Below are 23,342 nucleotides of genomic sequence, written 5' to 3'. Positions count from 1 at the left end.
TCACATGCAACCAAAGAGGACATTATATCAGAATCAATGTCCAAGGGAGGAGACATCAAAACAAAGTCAAAGGAGGAAACCTAGGAGGAGCTTCTAAGGTAAAGTCTAAGGTATTATTTCATAATGCTATTGCTTTATATCATGATGAGCATGTTAGAAATATATTTTATCATCTTGGTGCCAATTATCATGAAAATAAGAAATATGATAGGCCTAAAGATAATTTTAGGATATTTCATGGTAGACCTACCCAATCTAAGAATAAGAACAATCTAGGCAACAATCTTAAGAAAATTAGACACATGCCTCGAAAAAAAATATCCAAGAAAATCATGAAAAGTCAAGATTTAATAATTTGGAGAAAGAAAATCAAGTATTGAGGTTAAGACTTGATAAGTTAGAAAAGATCCTAAGAAAATGACAAATGATGTTAAATGGTCAACAAAGAAAATTCTAGGATTATATGGTCAAGAAATCATCCAAGGTTAAGAAAGGTTTAGAATACAAACCTAAGTCTTGGGACAATGTGCCCTCATATCCTAATATTCCATATAATTATGGAACTAATCTTAGTCTAGGAGTCAAGTCAAGATTATAAGGGAGGCTATCCCTAGTGTTGACCTTGAGAAGACTATCATGATTAAGGCTTCTAAAAAATCTAGAAAAGTCATTAGGAAGGTGTCTAGGAAAGTTATTCCTAGTGAATACCTAGGACAACCAAGGAGCTCCAATAGATATTGAGTTCCTAAGAGTGTGATCTCTTCACACTAGATGAGTATAGAGTGTGTCAATCCTAATTGGAAGGATAGTTAATCCAACCATAGTGAAGTTAATATTTTAGGACATTTTCAAGATATTATAATATCTTGAGAATAAAGATTTAAATATTATCTTTAGGATTTGTAGAGTGCCGATAAGAACCGAATTCTTGAGATTGATCAAAATTGATACAAATAAGATAGAATCATAAAGTGTGTCAAGTTTGAGATTTTGACATATTTGAGGGAGATATGACCGACTATGTCAAATCATGGATTTGACATGGTTATTAGTTGATGGCACTTTGATGAAAATCTAAGTATTTTCTTATGAGCCATAATTACCATAATTGTGTGTCTATCACATGCCATGACATCATTTCATACATTTATCTTGTAATGATAATATGAATTGGTATTGCTATGTCATATCATACATGAGTCATTTAAGTTATGATAGATTTTTCTTTTGAAAAGTTGTACATTTGATGTATGTCATATTCATTTACATGCATTATTTCAAATTTTAAAATTAAGGATATATGACTATTATTTGATATCCTAGGTAGGATGATCAAATCTAAAATGTTTAGATAGAAATCCATGATCCCTTAGTTTAGGGAAAATCTATTTTACATCTCATAAGAATCATAGAGTTAACTTGTGTATGTATTGAGACACATTAGATACAAGTGAGATGTTAGTATGATAAATTAAATTTAAGATGCAATTTATGTATTAAAATGAGCTTTAATTTCATCAAAACTAATTGATTTTGTGTTGACTAATGATGGGGAAAGCTAATGTGCAAGTCATGTGCATTTAGCTCATAAATCATGATTGAAAATTATGTTTTAAAATGATTTCAAAAGTATAAAAATTTTAGTGAAGTCTATTTGTTGATAGGAATCACCATTGATCAAATTGATACAAAGTTAGAGTGAAACATTAAAATTTTTAATGATTTCCAACTTTGTATCATTCTTTGAAAATAAGATGTATTTTCTTAGAAAATTATTTTTCCTGATATTATTTGATATAAACAATGTATATATGAAATTTTATGATTTTTTAAAAATTATAAAATTACTTATGTATTTTTAAAATTTAATCTAAAAATTAAAAATATAATTTTTTATATTAATCTACTGATATTAGTAACTAGTCGATTGAATAGCTATATTTTTCACTAAAATTAATTTGTTTAAGGCATTTAATCTCATTCCAGGTAACTTAACTATTCCTAACCATATGATATGCTTGGATAAGCATTCAAAGGTGATTTTCTTGATGAAAATAAAAAAAAAGATGGTTAAAAAGGGAAAGAAAGGCGCATAAGATTTGAGGAGGAGGTTAAGATTCAAGGTTAAATTTTTAACCTCATGACTTAGACTTTAGAATTTTCTAAAGGTTTAGGAATTCTAAAATCATTGTTGGTGCAATGATAGAGGTTGGAGCATGCTTTGAGTAGGAGGTCCACCTTAAAGACATGAATTGGATATGAAAGGGTGAAATTATAAGAATTTAAGGTAAGTGAATAAATGAAGGATTGTGTACTCTAGGTTGAGCATTTGATGAAATAGAAGGTAGGGAACCTTGATTTGAGAGGATTGGATAAGGTGAATGGATCTTGAGAAGAGATTTTTGATGTGTGCTAAAGGAGGAGAATGTAGGGTTTAAGTTACAAAACTCACATTCATGCTTTGGCATGAGAAGAAGGATGATAAAAAAGTTGGGCTAATGAGTTAGCCTAACTTAAACATATTGTCAAACATCAAAAAGGGAGAGATTTTTGATGCAATTAACCTCAGGTCAAGGTTGATCAAGTTAACCAAGTTGACGAAGCTCGATTTGACTTGAGTTGGATTTTGATATTTTATCAATATGTTGGTTAGGTGTCAAATAGGTTTTGGTTGAACGGATACTTGATGGTGAAAAGTTCAAGTCGATCATGGAGGATCAAACAATTGGCACGAGACGGGAAGTCCAAGTAGGTCATGGAGGACCAGACACTTGGCACGAGAAGAAAAGTCCAAGTGGGTCAAGGTTGATCGAACACTTAGTGATTAAAAGTCTAATAAGGAAGTTGGCAAGAGGAAAGTCCAAGTAGGCCAAAGTTGATCGGACACTTATCCTAACAGGTCAAGGTTGATCGGATATTAGACAACAACGAAGTTCTAGTAGGTTGAGATCAACCAGATACTAGACAATGAGTAAGTCTTGGCAGGTCAAGGTTGACTGGAAGCTAGACAATAATGAAGTCCTAGCAGGTCAAGGTTGACTATATACTGAGCAACGAGACATCTTGACAGGCCAAGGATGACTGGATGTCATGCAAAGGAAATCGAAAATGATATAGTAAAATTTTGAAGGTCATAACTTGTGACTCGGATATCAGAATAGGACGATCTTTGGTGTGAAACGAAGCTCATTCAGAGATGTATCGTGTTACTCAAATCAATTTGATTGATTATGTGCATCAATCAACTGATTTAGATCATAATTGAATAGAAATAAATTGATTCAACTAATTAGAGTAATCAGTCGACTGGTGCTATTTTAAAAGTATACAGAAATGAATTGATTCAATTGATTGACAAATTGATTTAACTGATATTTGAAAAATTGATAAAATCAGATAGATATCAGAAGGTTCAAAAGTCGTTATTTGGTCGCTGACCAAATCAATCTACTAGTAAATGATATTAGTCAACTGATAGGCGAAAATTAACCCTAATATTAATTATATAAGTAGGATTTCGCTTGAAGGAGAATGAGTCAGTTCTTGGGGGTTTGAGGACGAAGTGTTGCTATATTTTCAGACCAATAAGAGATTATTCTAAGCAACAAGAAAGCATCCAAAGTAAGATCTCATTTGTAAAAGTGTTTTTGCTTTCATTTGTATTTGTATTCTTGTTTCTTATTGTAATATTGTGTTCTTATAAGAATGAGCTTGTGAGAGGCTTCTCCGCTTCTGGAAGGTATCCGAAAAGGAGGAGTTCATAGTGGAGGTAGATAGCTCGGAGTGAACCTTGGATTAGTCATCTCAAGGAGATAGATTGTTACACCCCGGGAGACGGCTTACCGAGAAATTTCGGCAGCATCTCCCCTGTAACAATTGACTTCCCTGAATACATACACATATATAAGGCCCACACGGCCAATCCATAACAGGCTATGGATTTATACAAGTAAAATAGAAATAATTGTAACTCACACGGTCACTCAACACATCCTACTATAGTATCACAACCACGCAAGTATATCAAATCTGTCAGAATCCGATAACAACTCGATTATGGAAACAAATGTCGACTCAGCGGAAAACAGATACCAAAAGGGAAAACATGACAAGAAGTCTAATAAGTCCGAATACACGAATGCAGTAAAGTAAATAAACCAAAACACCAAGGTTCGGGACTAGCAGTGCAGCTCTCCAGATGGCATCAACCTGAAAACGGATACAGGTAAACGGGGTGAGTTCCAAAAGAAACTCAGCGGGTATCTAGCAGATATGTGTATAAAATTGCTATCAACAGTAATAACATGCTGTACAGTCTACTAGAAGGTAAATAAGGTAGAAAACTGAATAACAGTAGATCTGTACATACCAGAGTCTGATAATCAATGATAAGGTAAAAGTAGTCCACATATCAATACATAGGTCTCCTGTATATGCATGTCATCCAAGTGCATCAAACAAGTGCAACAATCACAAACAAATGCAATAGTGCAGTATGCACATGGTGCAATGCATGTCCTGGTCACCCCTGACGCCAGTCGGATTAGTGACCCCTCTAGTGGTGAGGTCGCGTGGGAGCCAAAACCCGTCAGAGTACTCATCCACAGTGGTGAAGTCGTCGAGTGGGTAGGGCTGTGACCTCTGTGCACTCTGCCGTCACTGCTCCTGCATGACCGAGTGGACAGGATGTCCTCGAGGTGTACACCTATCCTGGTACCCAAATCATAAGTGGGCGAGCAAGCTCTCATCTCCTGGTCACAATGACAGAGGAGGGATCCCTGTATGCTACCACGCTACGAAACCACTATCCTGGGTGGCCTAGCGGAGCTCCTGTCAGGGCAAGTATGCACCAACCTAAAAGTTTCCACTAACCCATGAGTGGAGTGTGTGTGTAAATCATATACGAGTGACGGGCTCGAGCTGTGCTACAACTATAATAGGAGCGACTCGACTAAAATAGGAGCAGGAGCAGATGATCACAAGACATGCAATTACACACACCCTTTGGTTGGTAGCCCGCATGTAACTGACGCCGGACTCAACAACAATGGAATCCCGCACGTCAGTTATGCAATATATGCAAGCATGATGTATGACACTAGTCCATGCAGCATATATCCAAATGCATATCCATCAGTATGATCCATGCACCACCTATCCATCTACCAGTCCATGTCATATGCCCCCATAATCAGGAATATATCAGGTCTCATGTCTAGTATAAACACCGATACAGAGTAAGATAAACCAGACTAAAGCATATGAACAGGTATCAGGTGGTGTCAAAAATCCATAAGTATCAGATAGCTAAACATGGCAAAGGTATCAGATGATAGCAAGATAAATGACTACTGATATCCACAATATGAGTAAGTATCCAATACTATCAAATAGCACTGATAACTGGTATAGAAAGCAGATCATGGTATCAAGTGGAATAGATACGAACAGGATCATGAATTACTGATAGCATGTAATACACATATCAATAAAGACATATCTATAAAAGATAAGTCAAGGTACCCGCCTTTCGATTGGTTGCGTGTAATCACAAAGACTCCGAGTCTGATAATGTCCGCAACCAAACCACTCAAATCAATATCCTGGATCAAAGAACATATATATATATATATATATATATATATAAAGTTAGCTAATCATTACCAGCCAACTTAATCACACCCAAACTAACTCCAATTCCTAAATCATTTATTAAGGTGGATTTAATCCAAATTCACATCAGGATAAATACCCGATCCACCCATCCTAACATTCAACAGATCCATCTCACCAAAACATATCGAAACAAGCATCAGATCCCATGACAAGAACTAACCTCAAAATAATGCCCTAACTCTTCAGATCTGAGCTCTAGAACAATGCTCCGATTCCAAACTGCTCAAGATCAAGCTCGTTCTAATCACAGCAACAAGCTGTGGAGAAGAAAACCATCTCAACTCAAGAAATCAAAACAACCAAGACTTAGATAAGAATTTCTTACCCAAAGCCCTAAATCCGTTCCATCTCCGCTCTATTCCCTCACGGCAGAAACCCACAACGGCTGGGTCCTTCTCTGCGTTCTTTCTCTATCCAAGCACCGGCACCCACCTCCAAATCAATCGGTGCCCTAGATCGAGCAAGGCAGCTCAGTAAAAGCAAGAAGGACCGGAGCAAAGCAGGGAACTCAGAAATCTACGAAGCAAACAGATCAACTCACGTACGAGGCAGCAGACCACCAATCGACGACGGCGGTGAGGTCCCAACGTCGAGGGTCTCCGTCTCTACGAAACCAGTCGGCGGCGGTCCTAGTACCAAAGAGAATCGGTGGCAGCAAGGCGGCGGTCTTCGGCGAAGGAGGGTCGCTGGCACTGGTGCGACTGGAAATCGGAGGGCGGCGAGGTCGTCCGGCGGTCCCTCCTTGGCTTCCAGCTACGGCTAAGGCGGCGAGCTCTCGAGCAGCGGTGAAATCCCAGTGGCGGCGTCGCGCGCGATCGGGAGAAGGGAGAAGCCGCAATCGGGAGAAGGGAGTCTACTGTAGGTTTCTTAAAGGGTGGGTTTTTGCTTTCATTTGTATTTGTATTCTTGTTTCTTATTGTAATATTGTGTTCTTATAAGAATGAGCTTGTGAGAGGCTTCTCCGCTTCTGGAAGGTATCCGAAAAGGAGGAGTTCATAGTGGAGGTAGATAGCTCGGAGTAAACCTTGGATTAGTCATCTCAAGGAGATAGATACCAAGTAAAATCCTGGAGTTGTACATATGGAGTCACGTTTAAATCAAGATTTCTGCTACGCATTCAAACGACAAGTATAAGATTAAGACGAGAAGCGATCGAAGCTATTGACCCCCCTCTAACTCACACGAGTCCTAACAGTGAGAATATCACAGCATCATGGGTCAACCCATGTGAAAAGGAGTTGGGGTTCATCAAAGAGGAGTATGGCCATTTTCGAGAGAAAAAACACTATGAGCAAAGGCAGTAAATTGACCTGATCAATTACTGTGCTTTTTCTATCTTAGCTCAAGCCCTTCTTCCCCTAGCGGAGGACACTCTCTCTTGCAGCTTGCCAAAGTCATTCCTCCACGGGAGACACTCTCTTCTTCCCGGTTCAAGTTCTTCTCTTGATGAAGACAACCTTATCCCTTCGGCACTGTGCTAATTTAAGCATCGGAGGGGCAAAGCCAACAATGTCAACCCCCATTGACTAGTGTTGACATTACAGATCAAACGGATGGCTTGGACGCAGTAGGTCGAAGGAGGAGTCACTTGGAGAGGATCTACCAATGTGAACCCAAATCAAGTGGTGTGGTCAAATAGAGAATGTGGAATAGCTTAGGCCCACTTCTCACTGGGGAGAAAATCTCCTGTAATGCGCAATTGAGACTCAAAGTTGGCATATCTGATTATCCGCTAAAAGGTCTAACCATTGTACCGTAAGCCCAAGAGTACAATATCATCAATTGTGATTCGACATAAATTAGTCATGTTGCCTTAAAATTTTAATATTGGATTATTTTCCATTCATATTAGAGTCGATTTCATCTATTATTCCCTTTCAACTCAGGACTATCATATTGAATCCAATTTCCTCTAATTTGTTATTCACTTTTTGAACACTATTTTCCTCATGTTATACGAGTTTGATGATCATCAAGTAGGTACTCATAAAAGTGATTGTGGTATCTATCAAATAAATTGAATAATAGCTATTAAATATTTTTGATCAAAATATTTGACTGTTTAATAAGACTAAATTCTAAACCCAATCCCAAATCTTAGAAATTAACTTAAGAAAAATGCAATTCGATTTTTTTTTATTTCGATGGATTTGTTTTTGCCCACCATCAATTCCAGCAAAGAATAATATATATATATCAGTGAAAACAGTAAGACGTTTCATGTTCTGAACAAACATTTGATCAATCTATGCACCAACACTCAAGCAATCATTCATCCTCTAAATACAATTATTATTTTTTCCCAATAATACATGCATATATATTCTTTCCACGATTATAAGAACGTACAAACAAAACAATATAATCAACCACTCAATCACAGTTTTTTTTTTTAATTTTACAGTTAAACAATTGTTGTTTTTGCATGAGAAAAACACTCTATGCACGGCCGCAGTGACATATGGCTCGTGAGTGCATCATCCGACCTTTGGCAGTCCATCGCCGGCTCGCCGCCGGCGAGCGGAATCACCGGAAGTCTCTCACAGTTGCAAACCTCGATCATGAGCCCATCGGGGTCATGGAAGAACAGCTGGTCCACGTGGACTCCTCCCTCCTCCACGCGGCTCTGCAAGTACGATATGCCCATGTCTTTCAGCCTCGTCTCCACCAGCAACATGCTCTCACACTGCAAATTTAATTCAAACGCCTCAAATGGTCATGAATTCTATTTGATAAAGATTATAAATTATTCGTAAATAATATTCCTAGACAATATCCATTCGTTTGTTTGCAGTTCTATACCTGGAAGGAGATATGGCTGTCCTTGGGATTGATTTCTCCCTTGGCTGCTGGCAAATCACTAGGGTTCTCCGACTGTATCAAGTGAATTCCAACCCCGTAGTTGAACAACCTGCAGATTAACGAGTGACGACGACGGAATTGAATCAAATACTGTAAATTGAATAAACCTGCAGAAGATGAGCATGCACACACACACACCATGCGCCGTCAAAAGTGAAGGAGCTGGGCCTTCTGATGGGGACGAAGCCGAGCACATTTTGGAAGAAAAGGAGAGAGGACTCGACGGATTTGCAGAGGATGGAGATGTGGTTCAGGGAAGTCAACGGCAATGCTTCATCACCCAGTACCTTCTGCTTCTCCAACATCGATCTATCTTCTTCACTATTAATTAATTTCTATCTCTTTCGACTGCAAGAAAGAAAGAGAGGGTTTGATGTGTATATATATAGATTGAAATTGAATTGAATGTTAGGTCGATCGATGAGCTGTTTGCAGTGTACTGTGAAGGAATCATATATATTCTGTCGTAACGAAGAAGGGAATCATGTAGATGTGCACATATATATATCAGTAACGTGGAACGCATGATAAAGCTAGCTTCCTTGTCATGTATACCTGTAAGCAATTTGGCATTGACTTGAAAGATTGGTTTTGATTCGTTGTCAAGTACTTATTTATTTGTAGGTCAGCTCTTGATAGAATATATGTTGTTGGAAAATTGATTTCTGTAATCAATAAATTATTGAATAATAGAATAAGGATAGGATGATTATTTCGCAAGTAGATCGTCTTCGTAAATCTTGTTCGCAACACGGGAAAAAATTAGATTATCAGCGAATTTTTTCCCTCCAAATTGAATTTGGCTAGACATTTAAAATTACCGGCCAAAATTTATTTTGATGGGTAATTTTAAATTTTACTAATCAAAGTTAAATTTGACTAGTAATGTGTAATTTTTTTACTAATGGATGAGAAATTAATGTTTAATAAAGGGTTGATCCGGTATATTCAAAAAGAAATTTTGGCTCGCATATGAGTTGAGTGTATGAATGAGATTACATGAACGCTAATTCGAATATGCATGACTGTTCATGTGGAATCATTCAGGGACGTGAAATTAGAATTAATTTTCAAAATTTAGTTGCAAAATTAATGTTTAATTAATGAGTAGATTGGTTAATTGATAAAGATTAATTGATTGATTAAAAGATTAATATATGGATTAATTAAATGATTAATCAGATTAATCATAGCTACAATATTAATTTTTATATATATATATATATATATATTACAGTATTGATTAATAAAATCAATTAATAGCAATTGATAATATTATTTTAAGTGAAAAGACATATTCCATGTCTTTTCACTTTTGGAACAAACTGTTCACCCCTTGTGAGTAACTTTTCATCTTTATAAAAAAAATCTCATCCTTTTCCCTCAAATCACTCAATTCAATTTAAGTTGTGAAATTTTCTCTTGTACTTTTTTCTCTCCTCTCGTAAGAGTTCTAAGACTTCGAAAGTTCAACAAGATTCAAAATTTGGAGTGCTTTTACACTACAAAAAACTAGCAATCTGCGATGAATTCTGGGACAAATTTTTTTAAAAAATTCATTGCAAAAGTATTGGCGACGAATTTTGTAACGAAAAAAATTCGTCGCAATCAAGTTGTCGCAAAAAATCTGCGTCGAAAAATCTATATTTGTCGCAAATGTTTGCGACAAAAATAAATATTTATTGTCAAATTCGTCGCCGCCAATTGGCGACGAATTTGGCAACGAATCTAGAATTCGTTGCTAAAGTCGATAAATAGTAACTTATGATATATTTGTGACGAACTGATTTTCATTGCTAATTTCGTCGTCAATTGGCGACGAATCCCATTTTCGTCGCCAATTTCATTGCAAAAACAAAAAAAATTTCAATGCATGATTTTTTTTAGTGATTATCCTGTATATATAAATAATATCGATCCAATCGAATCGATTCATAAATACATTTAACCTGTTATCAAACAATCACATACAACAATACAAATGAATCAAAAACATATATTCATTTCTTCCAAATATCCATCATATACAAATATCCATCACATACAAATATCGATATTCATAACATTCAAATATCCATAACATCCATAGCATGCATAATATACAATCACATAACATCCAACAGTCACATCACCAAATGGAGCAAATCCATCAGCACAAAGACCTAACCGAATGTTTCGAATTCCTTCGCAAATTCAGGATGTGTTCTATCAAAATGTTTCCACTGCAGTCCATCTGATGGATGACACATTATTCCCTCTTCTGTTTGATGAGTTGCATGCCAAGTCATGTGTTCAGCAGTAACTTTTGATGCATAAAGTCTTTGTAGCCTAGGAGTCAAAGGCAAATAAAATAACTGAGTGTATGCTTTACGTCGTTGTTGACTCCTTTTGGTAGGCTTGTATCTGACTTGATTACAAAATTTACAAACTTCTGCATTTACATCATCACCCCAATATAACATACAACCATCTCTGCAAACATCAATTCTTTCTACTGGAAGCCCTAAGTCTTTGACGAGTTTTTTCATATTATAATAATCATTGGGCATTATATGATCACGTGGCAATGCCTCCCCCATAACTTGAACAAAATCATTAAAACAATCTTGAGACACATTATGTTCTGCTTTGACATTCAACAATCTTGCAGTAACAGAGAGTTGACTGTGAGTGTCACAACCAGCCCACAATGGTTCATCTGCAGCACTCAATAATTCCTGCCATTTGAGATATGATTCATTATTTAAATTTGCATCAACTCCGGGTACTTGTGTCTCCTCTAACGGTGATGCATAAGCATAAGGAGTAAACATTTGTTCAACCATTGGAGGAAAACTAGAACTTGGACCACTCGATTCCGCAAAAATATTCTGACCTGCAGCATCAGTTACCATCCTCTGATATGGATTAAATTGATCAATATAATAGCTCTGATCTCCCATGCCTGAGTATTGTATGTTTTGCCCATAATCTTCATCAGATATGAACGGTTCACCATGAGAAGTCCAATTATAGTAATTGGGGGTGAAACCAAATCTACACAGATGTTCTCGTACTTTATTTATTTCTAAAAATTTGCCATTGTGACACTTTCTGCATGGGCATCTTATCTTATTTCCATCCATAAAATCAAACTTATTTGAAGCAAACTCGATAAATTGTTCTAATCCAGCAATAAATTCATCGGTCAAACCTCTACGTTCAGGTAAATTCTTGTTATACATCCAACTTCTTGCGTTCTGCATTTTTCCTGAATCCACAAATTCGAACATATTAACATATATTTCATTAATAATTCTTTTTTAATTCATCAACACTTGTTCTAACGTTTAGGGTTTAAGAGGTTTAGGATTTAGGGGGAGGATTTAGGGGGTTTAGGGTTTGAGGAAGGGTTTAGTGTTTAGGGGCTTTAGAGTTTTAATTAATTAGTGTTTAGAGGATTTAGAATTTAAGATTTAGGAATTTTTAAGAATTTATGATTTATTGTTTAAGGGTTTACGAGTTTAGGTTTTTATGGTTTAGTGATTTTTTAAGGTTTAGGGGGTTTAGGGTTTTTGGGTTTAGGTTTAGATTTAGGGTTTGAGGATTTAGTGTTTAGTGTTTAGGGGCTTTAGAGTTTTAATTTTTAGTGTTTAGACTTTAGGATTTATGATTTAGAATTTAAGATTTAGGAATTTTTAAGAATTTATGATTTATTGTTTAAGGGTTTACGAGTTTAGGTTTTTATGGTTTAGTGATTTTTTAAGGTTTAGGGGGTTTAGGGTTTTTGGGTTTAAGTTTAGATTTAGGGTTTAGGATTTAGTGTTTAGTGTTTAGGGGCTTTAGAGTTTTAGTGTTTAGAGTTTAGGATTTATGATTTAGAATTTAAGATTTAGGAATTTTTAAGAGTTTATGATTTATTGTTTAAGGGTTTACGAGTTTAGGTTTTTATGGTTTAGTGATTTTTTAAGGTTTAGGGGGTTTAGGGTTTTTGGGTTTAGGTTTAGATTTAGGGTTTAGGATTTAGTGTTTAGTGTTTAGGGGCTTTAGAGTTTTAATTAATTAGTGTTTAGACTTTAGGATTTATGATTTAGAATTTAAGATTTAGGAATTTTTAAGAATTTATGATTTATTGTTTAAGGGTTTACGAGTTTAGGTTTTTATGGTTTAGTGATTTTTTAAGGTTTAGGGGGTTTAGGGTTTTTGGGTTTAGGTTTAGATTTAGGGTTTGAGGATTTAGTGTTTAGTGTTTAGGGGCTTTAGAGTTTTAATTAATTAGTGTTTAGAGTTTAGGATTTATGATTTAGAATTTAAGATTTAGGAATTTTTAAGAGTTTATGATTTATTGTTTAAGGGTTTACGAGTTTAGGTTTTTATGGTTTAGTGATTTTTTAAGGTTTAGGGGGTTTAGGGTTTTTGGGTTTAGGTTTAGGATTTAGGATTTAGGTTTAGAGTTTACAATTTTAATTTTAGAGTTCAGGGAGTAATTTAGGATTTACGAGGTTTAGGGAATGATAACTTGTACACTTGTCCTACCACATTTATACGATACAATAAATGGTAATAAGATGTTCTTCAGTATTGAATCTAAACAGATTGCAATCTAAATAGCAACATTAGCACAATAAAAATACTATGTATTCTACCAAAAACCTAACACCAACCATAATATTTCTAAGCATATGAGGTAGAAACTACCTTTGATAAGCATCATGAAAATTAACCTAGGAAAATTTTTCTAACATGAAAATTAATCTATACAGGGAAAATTAACATATACAGGGAAAATTAACCTTGACAGAGAATTAGGTCAATTAACCGGCAAGGGCTGGCCAGCGTCGCAAGGGGCGGCCAGGCCGGCGGGGGCCAGCGCCGGCCAAGGGCGGCCAGCGCCGGCAAGGGGCTGGCCAGCGCCGGCCAGGGGCGGCCAGCGCCGGCCAGGGGCCAGCGACGGCCGCCAGCGACGGCCGACGGCGGCCAGGGAGCGAGGCCGAGCGGCCAGCCGCCCGACGTCGGCCAGACGTCAGCGCCGCCCGACGTTCGGCGATCTCTCTCCAGCGGCGCCGGCGGCGAAAAACACAGAAAAAAAGAGGAAAAAGGAAGGAGGAAGCTTACCACGTGAGGAGGATCCGGCGGCGAGGGAGAGAGATCCGGCGAGCCAGGGAGAGAGATCCGGCGGCGAGGGAGAGAGATCGGCGAGGGAGAGATCCGGCGAGAGAGATCCGGCGAGGGAGAGAGATCCGACGGCGAGGGAGAGATCCGGCGAGGGAGATCCGGCGAGGGATCGGCGAGAGAGAGATCCGGCGGCGAGGGAGAGATATCCGGCGAGAGATCGGCGAGAGAGAGCTGTTCGGCAGAGATCGCGTTCGCGTGGGAGAAGAAAAGAAAAGTTCGGATTAGGGTTTTAGTAAAGTTTTTGCGACGAATCTCTTTCGTCGCCAAATTCGTCGCCAAATTGGCGACGAACATTCGTCGCCAAAATTGGCGACGAAGTTTGTGTTCGTCGTTTGTTTGGCGATGAATTAAATAATTCGTCGCCAAATTGGCGACGATTTGTCTTGGCGTTTGTTTGCGGCGAATTACACTTTTTGTCGGTGTCTGTTTGGCGACGAATACAAAAGTTCGGATGTAGGGTTTCGTTAATTCATCGCCAAATTGGCGACGAATATTTCGTCGCCAAATTGGCGACGAATACGTCGATTCGTCGCCAAAATTGGGCGATATGGCGTCTTTTTTGCAACGAAAAAATCTTTCGTCGCCAATTTGCGATGAATAAATTATTCGTTGCAAATTTGCGATGAATTTAGCAACGAATTATTTTTTGCAACGAATTTTGCGACGAATATATTGAGTTGCTAAATTGGCAACTAATATTTTTTTCGTCGTAAATTTTGTTGCAGATTAGCGACGAAATTTGGATTCGTCCCAAAATTCGTTGCTGATTGGCGACGAAAATTATTCGTCCCAAAAATTCATCGCAAAATACCTATTTTTTTGTAGTGTTCTCGGGCATCGAGCTTGGTATAGGCTCGTTCTTTATATGTTGTGATTGACGCTCATGGATTTAGGAGCATTTGCTGATTTAGGTTTCTAATGGCCCTTCCCTAGTGGATTGATCCGTCGGCTATGCGTCCTCGTTTATATAATATGCTTCTACTGGGCCTGATTCTTCGTATACTGAACCTTCTCCAGGGCTTGATAGGCTATGCTTGGTTCTTACCGAGCTCCTTCGGAGCTAGTTTTACCTCTTCTTACTTTTTCTAGTGATATGTTTCATTCGGGTGCCTGGGGAGCTTGTTTTGAGCTTGATCTAGTTCCCTAGGTTTTCCCGAAAACTCCTGATACTCCGTCGAGCTCTTCTTAGAATGATACCTACCTAATGCTCGTCAAGGTTCAGCTAAACGGTTCCCATTACTTCTCGCACTGGCCGCATTCTCCATGTAAGAAAATATCAGTTTCCCTAAACTTCGCAGGTTTGGTGTTGCTTTGCGAGTTCGTTTTGCTATCGGTGTATTTACTGTTCCGTGAACACAACTTTCGACGAGTATGGCTTCTTTGTCTCTCCTTCGGTTCCTTGGTTTGGGACCCGTCGTAGTGTTTATGATTCGGACGCCGTTGGCCTGTTCAGGAGTCAGTTTGAAATTCCCTGTGATCATGCCCTCTATGTGCCCCTGTCAGACCAGAGGCCTTGTCGACCCCTACAGGCCACATAACTGTTTTCTATGACCAGATGACTAGTGGTCTTAGGTTCCCCTATCCCTTCCTTCTTTTTAGAATTGGCACGCTATTATCATCTCAACCTTTCTCAACTTGCTCCAAATTCTTACCGCCTTATTTGCGGTACCATCATTATATGTCGGCTGTATCAAATTTTTCTGACCCCTGCCTTGTTTAACGCCTTGTATGCCTTGCGTCGGTTTGAGTGCGGGGTTTTTTACTTCTCAGCTAGGCAAGGACTTAGTTTTTTGACTAAGTATCCGACTTCCCATAAGGGTTGGAAAAGTTGCTTTATCTTCCTCAGGCCTCCGCAACCCTATGCCTGGCCTACCGTGTGGTCGACCGACCTGCCTTCGGTTCCTGCTTCAGGTCGGATACGTCGATCTCCTGCTTTCTTGGAAGCTTCTGCTAGATTAGAAGGGTTAAGTTTCAACGTCAATGATCTGGTGGAGAACGAGGCTTTATTACATCGAGCAGAGCTTAGTCCTATCCAAATTCGGCTGGGGGACCGTTTGAGTAAGAATTTCCTTTAGTAACTGGTTTCACGGTTGCTCATTAACTTTTTATTTTCTTTGCAGGTCGTATCATGTTGAATGCTTCTATGAACAAGGTCCTCAAGTGGGACCTAACCCGTCTAGAAAGCATGTGGGCGTCTGGAGATCCTACCGAAGACCCCGGCGCCTTGCCCCCTTCTCGGGCTCCCCCAAGGGGCCGAGCTGACCGCGATACTCCTCACCCCACGTCCAGAGGTGATGGATCAGCTCGAGATGCTCCTGAGCTGAAGAGAGCAGATAACCCCGAGGGCTCCTCCAGACCTCCGTTGTCTGGATCTGGTCGGCTAAAGAAGCAGAAGGTCCGACCCCACGGTGAGGAGGATCCCCTGAACAAGCGTCGGTGCTCAACCGATGCCGAGCCTGCTGGTTTAGAGCCTCCTGTGTTGTCCCGACCTCCTGCCTCCCGACCTAGAGGTCAGGGTTGTCGTGATGAAGGTTCGAGGGATGAAGTGCCTTCTTCTCTTTTATCTGGCGCAGTGGCGGCTGCTGAACCGAATGTGGTGGAACCTTATGTGCCTCATTCCGTTTCGGTACCGGGCATGCAGATTGATCCGGGGAGCTTATTCTCCCGCACTGTTTGCGAGGCTGCTACTGAGCGCCTTGAAGCTCACCAGAGGCTTCTTCCTCAGCTCGGGATGGTGGAACTGAGTGAGCACTTGTACGAATCCTATATCAAGGTATGCTCTTTGTGTTTGGGGGGTATTTCTACAATACCGCAAGCTAACTGAATTTCTTGTCTCGTAGATCGGTATGGAACAGAAAGCTTTGCACCGTCAAGTGGTCAGGTCGGAGAAACGCATCGCCCGGATGGACAACGAGATAACTCGTTTGCGGGCGGAACTGGCTGACCGACCTCCCATGCCTCAAGGTTTGTCCGAAGCTTTGAGGGATGTGGACTTAGCTCGGGCCGAGGTGATGGTGGCTCAAAGTGCTCAGTCAAAAGCGGAGGAGGAGGTTGAAAATTGGAAGGCGAAGGTTCAAGAATTGTATAATACTGAGAGGCAACTTCGAGACTCCTACCTACAAGCGGAGCGCTTGTCGGCGCAACGGGAGACCGAGCTAGTTGGGGCTAGAGATCAAATTCAGCGGTTGAAGGCTGACCTTGCCGAGGAGCGCGAACAGGGGGTTCAGCAGTTATCAGAAGCTCGGGCTAAAGAAGAACAACTTATCTCCGAGCTCAATGCGGCTCAAGTGGAGATGGAGGATATGCAGACGAGGGAGGAAGCTCGGTTTGCGAAGCGTCACCAGACCTTCCTCTCTTCGCCTGATTTTTACCACTTGGTTGCCCTAAGGGCGGGCAAAATGATGGAGTATGATTTTGACGGCGCCATTCTTCAATTCATGAGGTCGGGCTTGATCGCTCGAGATGCCGACCTCAGTTTCCTGGATTTGAAGGCAGCCTGGAATGCTTTACCCGAGGCCGTTCGACAAGATTTTCCCATCTCCGAAGGGGTTGCTGAATCCTGAGGCTCTGGGTGCTTCAGTTAGCCAGGTGGAGGCGTCCTTGGTACCGGCCGATCTCCCTCCAGCTACCCGCGTGTCAGAGTCTACTGCCTCTCTGGCTCCCTTAGGTCAAAAGTCGCCTGCCGAGGTCTAACAGACCTCGGCTTCTTCTTCTATTTCCCTTTTCTTGCTTTTGGCGTTTCTTGGTTTTTGATAGGCTACTCCAAATAATCCCCAGAGTTCCTACTTGGTGTCTCTGAGTGGCTCCTTTGCTTGATCTGAACATAAATAAACATTTTGCTTGTGCTTGCGTCCGCTATGCGGGTTATTTGTTCTTCTAGGGTTGATGTCTTTGTTTCTCTGAAAGGTCTGTGTTGCCCTTTTTTGAGGGGGCGAGTTTCCCCTTCGCGTGTGAGCTCGGCTTCCGAGCCTTACTAGCGAGGTTCAGGACTGAGGGATCCTTCTCATTTTTCGAAGTTTCCTAGGTAACTCTTTTTGTGACCTCGGCTTAGTCACCGTGGGCCATCGCGGTAGGTTCTCGTGGGTGCCTACCTGGCGGACGTGTTGGTCGAGGCCTATATTGTCGTTTCTTGGCTTCTTTCGCCCGTGACCCTCTGACGCTGATGCGACAAGACTTGAGGAGGTGCCACGTCGCGACCTTTCTCATTTGTCTTCTTCGTGCTAGGCCGTGTAGGTCAGCTTTTTGGAAAGGAGGATGGTTGGCCTTGACCGGTGTCGAGGTGCGAGTGTCTGCGGCAGATGTATATTAGGAAGGCTCTCCGCTTTCCTTGTCATCTACGCTCCACTTTGGTTTCAGATTTTGGTTCTCCAGTGGGTCTGATGGACGACACCTTTGAGGAGCACCTGCAGCGACTTAGGGAGAAGAGGGACGACGCCAGACGCAAGTCGGGGCGTTGGGCTTTACGGGCGGCCATGTATGGTAGTGCCGTCGAGAGATTCGAAAAGGAACTGAACGAAACGGTCCTCAAAAATAGGCGACTGAAGCAGAGTATAGCTGAGGCCGTCAGAGGGTGCATAAGCTTGAGAAGGACGTTGCTGGGGCTGCTGAGCAGACCCAAAAGTATCAGCGGGAACTGTCCGGCGCCGTTCAAGAGGTGGGGGTGCGATCATACCAGCACTAATGCACCGGATCCCATCAGAACTCCGAAGTTAAGCGTGCTTGGGCGAGAGCAGTACTAGGATGGGTGACCCCCTGGGAAGTCCTCGTGTTGCACCTATTTTTGATGTTTCACGTGTTATTGTTGATTTATTATTTTTTTCGGTCTCTCTTTTTGTTCGTGCGGGCTGCCTTCCTGCTCGTCTTCGGCCTCGTGCTCGCGTAGCGGCGAGAGGTTTGTGTGTACGCGTGTGTGTTGGCCGGGAATTATTTTTTCGAGGTGCGCGTGGGGTAATTGGTCTGGTGGTCTCATTTTTTGTCCTCGGAAGAATTGGAGGTGGTTTGGTTGGGAAATCGCGGATGGATGGATGGATTGAGGGTTCCGCACGGTGCGGCGGCGAAGGTTGATTTTTCGGTCGATGACCGTTGGCGGGATATATAGGGAGCGCGTGGTGGGAAGGATGGGTGCGATCATACCAGCACTAATGCACCGGATCCCATCAGAACTCCGAAGTTAAGCGTGCTTGGGCGAGAGCAGTACTAGGATGGGTGACCCCCTGGGAAGTCCTCGTGTTGCACCTATTTTTGATGTTTCACGTGTTATTGTTGATTTATTATTTTTTTCGGTCTCTCTTTTTGTTCGTGCGGGCTGCCTTCCTGCTCGTCTTCGGCCTCGTGCTCGCGTAGCGGCGAGAGGTTTGTGTGTACGCGTGTGTGTTGGCCGGGAATTATTTTTTCGAGGTGCGCGTGGGGTAATTGGTCTGGTGGTCTCATTTTTTGTCCTCGGAAGAATTGGAGGTGGTTTGGTTGGGAAATCGCGGATGGATGGATGGATTGAGGGTTCCGCACGGTGCGGCGGCGAAGGTTGATTTTTCGGTCGATGACCGTTGGCGGGATATATAGGGAGCGCGTGGTGGGAAGGATGGGTGCGATCATACCAGCACTAATGCACCGGATCCCATCAGAACTCCGAAGTTAAGCGTGCTTGGGCGAGAGCAGTACTAGGATGGGTGACCCCCTGGGAAGTCCTCGTGTTGCACCTATTTTTGATGTTTCACGTGTTATTGTTGATTTATTATTTTTTTCGGTCTCTCTTTTTGTTCGTGCGGGCTGCCTTCCTGCTCGTCTTCGGCCTCGTGCTCGCGTAGCGGCGAGAGGTTTGTGTGTACGCGTGTGTGTTGGCCGGGAATTATTTTTTCGAGGTGCGCGTGGGGTAATTGGTCTGGTGGTCTCATTTTTTGTCCTCGGAAGAATTGGAGGTGGTTTGGTTGGGAAATCGCGGATGGATGGATGGATTGAGGGTTCCGCACGGTGCGGCGGCGAAGGTTGATTTTTCGGTCGATGACCGTTGGCGGGATATATAGGGAGCGCGTGGTGGGAAGGATGGGTGCGATCATACCAGCACTAATGCACCGGATCCCATCAGAACTCCGAAGTTAAGCGTGCTTGGGCGAGAGCAGTACTAGGATGGGTGACCCCCTGGGAAGTCCTCGTGTTGCACCTATTTTTGATGTTTCACGTGTTATTGTTGATTTATTATTTTTTTCGGTCTCTCTTTTTGTTCGTGCGGGCTGCCTTCCTGCTCGTCTTCGGCCTCGTGCTCGCGTAGCGGCGAGAGGTTTGTGTGTACGCGTGTGTGTTGGCCGGGAATTATTTTTTCGAGGTGCGCGTGGGGTAATTGGTCTGGTGGTCTCATTTTTGTCCTCGGAAGAATTGGAGGTGGTTTGGTTGGGAAATCGCGGATGGATGGATGGATTGAGGGTTCCGCACGGTGCGGCGGCGAAGGTTGATTTTTCGGTCGATGACCGTTGGCGGGATATATAGGGAGCGCGTGGTGGGAAGGATGGGTGCGATCATACCAGCACTAATGCACCGGATCCCATCAGAACTCCGAAGTTAAGCGTGCTTGGGCGAGAGCAGTACTAGGATGGGTGACCCCCTGGGAAGTCCTCGTGTTGCACCTATTTTTGATGTTTCACGTGTTATTGTTGATTTATTATTTTTTTCGGTCTCTCTTTTTGTTCGTGCGGGCTGCCTTCCTGCTCGTCTTCGGCCTCGTGCTCGCGTAGCGGCGAGAGGTTTGTGTGTACGCGTGTGTGTTGGCCGGGAATTATTTTTTCGAGGTGCGCGTGGGGTAATTGGTCTGGTGGTCTCATTTTTTGTCCTCGGAAGAATTGGAGGTGGTTTGGTTGGGAAATCGCGGATGGATGGATGGATTGAGGGTTCCGCACGGTGCGGCGGCGAAGGTTGATTTTTCGGTCGATGACCGTTGGCGGGATATATAGGGAGCGCGTGGTGGGAAGGATGGGTGCGATCATACCAGCACTAATGCACCGGATCCCATCAGAACTCCGAAGTTAAGCGTGCTTGGGCGAGAGCAGTACTAGGATGGGTGACCCCCTGGGAAGTCCTCGTGTTGCACCTATTTTTGATGTTTCACGTGTTATTGTTGATTTATTATTTTTTTCGGTCTCTCTTTTTGTTCGTGCGGGCTGCCTTCCTGCTCGTCTTCGGCCTCGTGCTCGCGTAGCGGCGAGAGGTTTGTGTGTACGCGTGTGTGTTGGCCGGGAATTATTTTTTCGAGGTGCGCGTGGGGTAATTGGTCTGGTGGTCTCATTTTTTGTCCTCGGAAGAATTGGAGGTGGTTTGGTTGGGAAATCGCGGATGGATGGATGGATTGAGGGTTCCGCACGGTGCGGCGGCGAAGGTTGATTTTTCGGTCGATGACCGTTGGCGGGATATATAGGGAGCGCGTGGTGGGAAGGATGGGTGCGATCATACCAGCACTAATGCACCGGATCCCATCAGAACTCCGAAGTTAAGCGTGCTTGGGCGAGAGCAGTACTAGGATGGGTGACCCCCTGGGAAGTCCTCGTGTTGCACCTATTTTTGATGTTTCACGTGTTATTGTTGATTTATTATTTTTTTCGGTCTCTCTTTTTGTTCGTGCGGGCTGCCTTCCTGCTCGTCTTCGGCCTCGTGCTCGCGTAGCGGCGAGAGGTTTGTGTGTACGCGTGTGTGTTGGCCGGGAATTATTTTTTCGAGGTGCGCGTGGGGTAATTGGTCTGGTGGTCTCATTTTTTGTCCTCGGAAGAATTGGAGGTGGTTTGGTTGGGAAATCGCGGATGGATGGATGGATTGAGGGTTCCGCACGGTGCGGCGGCGAAGGTTGATTTTTCGGTCGATGACCGTTGGCGGGATATATAGGGAGCGCGTGGTGGGAAGGATGGGTGCGATCATACCAGCACTAATGCACCGGATCCCATCAGAACTCCGAAGTTAAGCGTGCTTGGGCGAGAGCAGTACTAGGATGGGTGACCCCCTGGGAAGTCCTCGTGTTGCACCTATTTTTGATGTTTCACGTGTTATTGTTGATTTATTATTTTTTTCGGTCTCTCTTTTTGTTCGTGCGGGCTGCCTTCCTGCTCGTCTTCGGCCTCGTGCTCGCGTAGCGGCGAGAGGTTTGTGTGTACGCGTGTGTGTTGGCCGGGAATTATTTTTTCGAGGTGCGCGTGGGGTAATTGGTCTGGTGGTCTCATTTTTTGTCCTCGGAAGAATTGGAGGTGGTTTGGTTGGGAAATCGCGGATGGATGGATGGATTGAGGGTTCCGCACGGTGCGGCGGCGAAGGTTGATTTTTCGGTCGATGACCGTTGGCGGGATATATAGGGAGCGCGTGGTGGGAAGGATGGGTGCGATCATACCAGCACTAATGCACCGGATCCCATCAGAACTCCGAAGTTAAGCGTGCTTGGGCGAGAGCAGTACTAGGATGGGTGACCCCCTGGGAAGTCCTCGTGTTGCACCTATTTTTGATGTTTCACGTGTTATTGTTGATTTATTATTTTTTTCGGTCTCTCTTTTTGTTCGTGCGGGCTGCCTTCCTGCTCGTCTTCGGCCTCGTGCTCGCGTAGCGGCGAGAGGTTTGTGTGTACGCGTGTGTGTTGGCCGGGAATTATTTTTTCGAGGTGCGCGTGGGGTAATTGGTCTGGTGGTCTCATTTTTTGTCCTCGGAAGAATTGGAGGTGGTTTGGTTGGGAAATCGCGGATGGATGGATGGATTGAGGGTTCCGCACGGTGCGGCGGCGAAGGTTGATTTTTCGGTCGATGACCGTTGGCGGGATATATAGGGAGCGCGTGGTGGGAAGGATGGGTGCGATCATACCAGCACTAATGCACCGGATCCCATCAGAACTCCGAAGTTAAGCGTGCTTGGGCGAGAGCAGTACTAGGATGGGTGACCCCCTGGGAAGTCCTCGTGTTGCACCTATTTTTGATGTTTCACGTGTTATTGTTGATTTATTATTTTTTTCGGTCTCTCTTTTTGTTCGTGCGGGCTGCCTTCCTGCTCGTCTTCGGCCTCGTGCTCGCGTAGCGGCGAGAGGTTTGTGTGTACGCGTGTGTGTTGGCCGGGAATTATTTTTTCGAGGTGCGCGTGGGGTAATTGGTCTGGTGGTCTCATTTTTTGTCCTCGGAAGAATTGGAGGTGGTTTGGTTGGGAAATCGCGGATGGATGGATGGATTGAGTTCCGCACGGTGCGGCGGCGAAGGTTGATTTTTCGGTCGATGACCGTTGGCGGGATATATAGGGAGCGCGTGGTGGGAAGGATGGGTGCGATCATACCAGCACTAATGCACCGGATCCCATCAGAACTCCGAAGTTAAGCGTGCTTGGGCGAGAGCAGTACTAGGATGGGTGACCCCCTGGGAAGTCCTCGTGTTGCACCTATTTTTGATGTTTCACGTGTTATTGTTGATTTATTATTTTTTTCGGTCTCTCTTTTTGTTCGTGCGGGCTGCCTTCCTGCTCGTCTTCGGCCTCGTGCTCGCGTAGCGGCGAGAGGTTTGTGTGTACGCGTGTGTGTTGGCCGGGAATTATTTTTTCGAGGTGCGCGTGGGGTAATTGGTCTGGTGGTCTCATTTTTTGTCCTCGGAAGAATTGGAGGTGGTTTGGTTGGGAAATCGCGGATGGATGGATGGATTGAGGGTTCCGCA

At 42.8% G+C, this 23,342-nt stretch overlaps 1 protein-coding gene, 11 non-coding genes and 1 pseudogene across 12 annotated transcripts; 11 read left to right on the top strand and 2 right to left on the bottom strand.

Annotated features, from left to right (window-relative positions):
* Positions 1-8,080: 8,080 nt before the first annotated feature.
* Positions 8,081-8,843, bottom strand: LOC141812745 (glyoxylase I 4-like). Its single transcript, XM_074700744.1, has 3 exons — positions 8,677-8,843; positions 8,479-8,587; positions 8,081-8,362 (listed from the first exon to the last, which is right to left on the bottom strand). The coding sequence occupies exons 1-3, from the start codon at positions 8,841-8,843 to the stop codon at positions 8,081-8,083; spliced, it is 558 nt and encodes a 185-aa protein (XP_074556845.1).
* Positions 8,844-10,873: 2,030 nt separating this feature from the next.
* Positions 10,874-11,783, bottom strand: LOC141812744 (uncharacterized; annotated as a pseudogene).
* Positions 11,784-18,350: 6,567 nt separating this feature from the next.
* LOC141812799 (5S ribosomal RNA) lies at positions 18,351-18,469 on the top strand. Its single transcript, XR_012600336.1, has one exon. It is a non-coding gene; the product is annotated as a 5S ribosomal RNA (ribosomal RNA).
* Positions 18,470-18,811: 342 nt separating this feature from the next.
* LOC141812798 (5S ribosomal RNA) lies at positions 18,812-18,930 on the top strand. The gene has a single exon (XR_012600335.1). It is a non-coding gene; the product is annotated as a 5S ribosomal RNA (ribosomal RNA).
* A 342-nt stretch (positions 18,931-19,272) lies between these two features.
* Positions 19,273-19,391, top strand: LOC141812797 (5S ribosomal RNA). The gene has a single exon (XR_012600334.1). It is a non-coding gene; the product is annotated as a 5S ribosomal RNA (ribosomal RNA).
* A 342-nt stretch (positions 19,392-19,733) lies between these two features.
* Positions 19,734-19,852, top strand: LOC141812796 (5S ribosomal RNA). The gene has a single exon (XR_012600333.1). It is a non-coding gene; the product is annotated as a 5S ribosomal RNA (ribosomal RNA).
* Positions 19,853-20,193: 341 nt separating this feature from the next.
* Positions 20,194-20,312, top strand: LOC141812795 (5S ribosomal RNA). The gene has a single exon (XR_012600332.1). It is a non-coding gene; the product is annotated as a 5S ribosomal RNA (ribosomal RNA).
* A 342-nt stretch (positions 20,313-20,654) lies between these two features.
* LOC141812794 (5S ribosomal RNA) lies at positions 20,655-20,773 on the top strand. Its single transcript, XR_012600331.1, has one exon. It is a non-coding gene; the product is annotated as a 5S ribosomal RNA (ribosomal RNA).
* A 342-nt stretch (positions 20,774-21,115) lies between these two features.
* On the top strand, positions 21,116-21,234 carry LOC141812818 (5S ribosomal RNA). Its single transcript, XR_012600351.1, has one exon. It is a non-coding gene; the product is annotated as a 5S ribosomal RNA (ribosomal RNA).
* Positions 21,235-21,576: 342 nt separating this feature from the next.
* LOC141812817 (5S ribosomal RNA) lies at positions 21,577-21,695 on the top strand. Its single transcript, XR_012600350.1, has one exon. It is a non-coding gene; the product is annotated as a 5S ribosomal RNA (ribosomal RNA).
* Positions 21,696-22,037: 342 nt separating this feature from the next.
* Positions 22,038-22,156, top strand: LOC141812815 (5S ribosomal RNA). The gene has a single exon (XR_012600348.1). It is a non-coding gene; the product is annotated as a 5S ribosomal RNA (ribosomal RNA).
* A 342-nt stretch (positions 22,157-22,498) lies between these two features.
* Positions 22,499-22,617, top strand: LOC141812804 (5S ribosomal RNA). The gene has a single exon (XR_012600338.1). It is a non-coding gene; the product is annotated as a 5S ribosomal RNA (ribosomal RNA).
* Positions 22,618-22,957: 340 nt separating this feature from the next.
* Positions 22,958-23,076, top strand: LOC141812793 (5S ribosomal RNA). The gene has a single exon (XR_012600330.1). It is a non-coding gene; the product is annotated as a 5S ribosomal RNA (ribosomal RNA).
* Positions 23,077-23,342: the final 266 nt, after the last annotated feature.

Source organism: Curcuma longa, chromosome 19 (genome assembly GCF_044706935.1).
Source record: "Curcuma longa cultivar G26 ecotype Majalengka, Jawa Barat chromosome 19, ITB_CL_G26_1.1, whole genome shotgun sequence".
Lineage (NCBI taxonomy): Eukaryota > Viridiplantae > Streptophyta > Magnoliopsida > Zingiberales > Zingiberaceae > Curcuma > Curcuma longa.
The sequence above is the reverse complement of the archived record's forward strand: the minus strand, read 5'-3'. Positions and strand labels throughout refer to the sequence as shown.

What these genes read in the sequence shown, in the direction of transcription:
- LOC141812745 (XM_074700744.1), bottom strand. Translation starts at nt 8,843, where the DNA reads ATGTTGGAGAAGCAGAAGGTACTGGGTGATGAAGCATTGCCGTTGACT. An exon ending in TTCACTTTTGACGGCGCATG is followed by an intron (nt 8,588 to 8,676) that starts GTGTGTGTGTGT and finishes GTTAATCTGCAG; the next exon opens with GTTGTTCAACTACGGGGTTG. An exon ending in ACAGCCATATCTCCTTCCAG is followed by an intron (nt 8,363 to 8,478) that starts GTATAGAACTGC and finishes TTAAATTTGCAG; the next exon opens with TGTGAGAGCATGTTGCTGGT.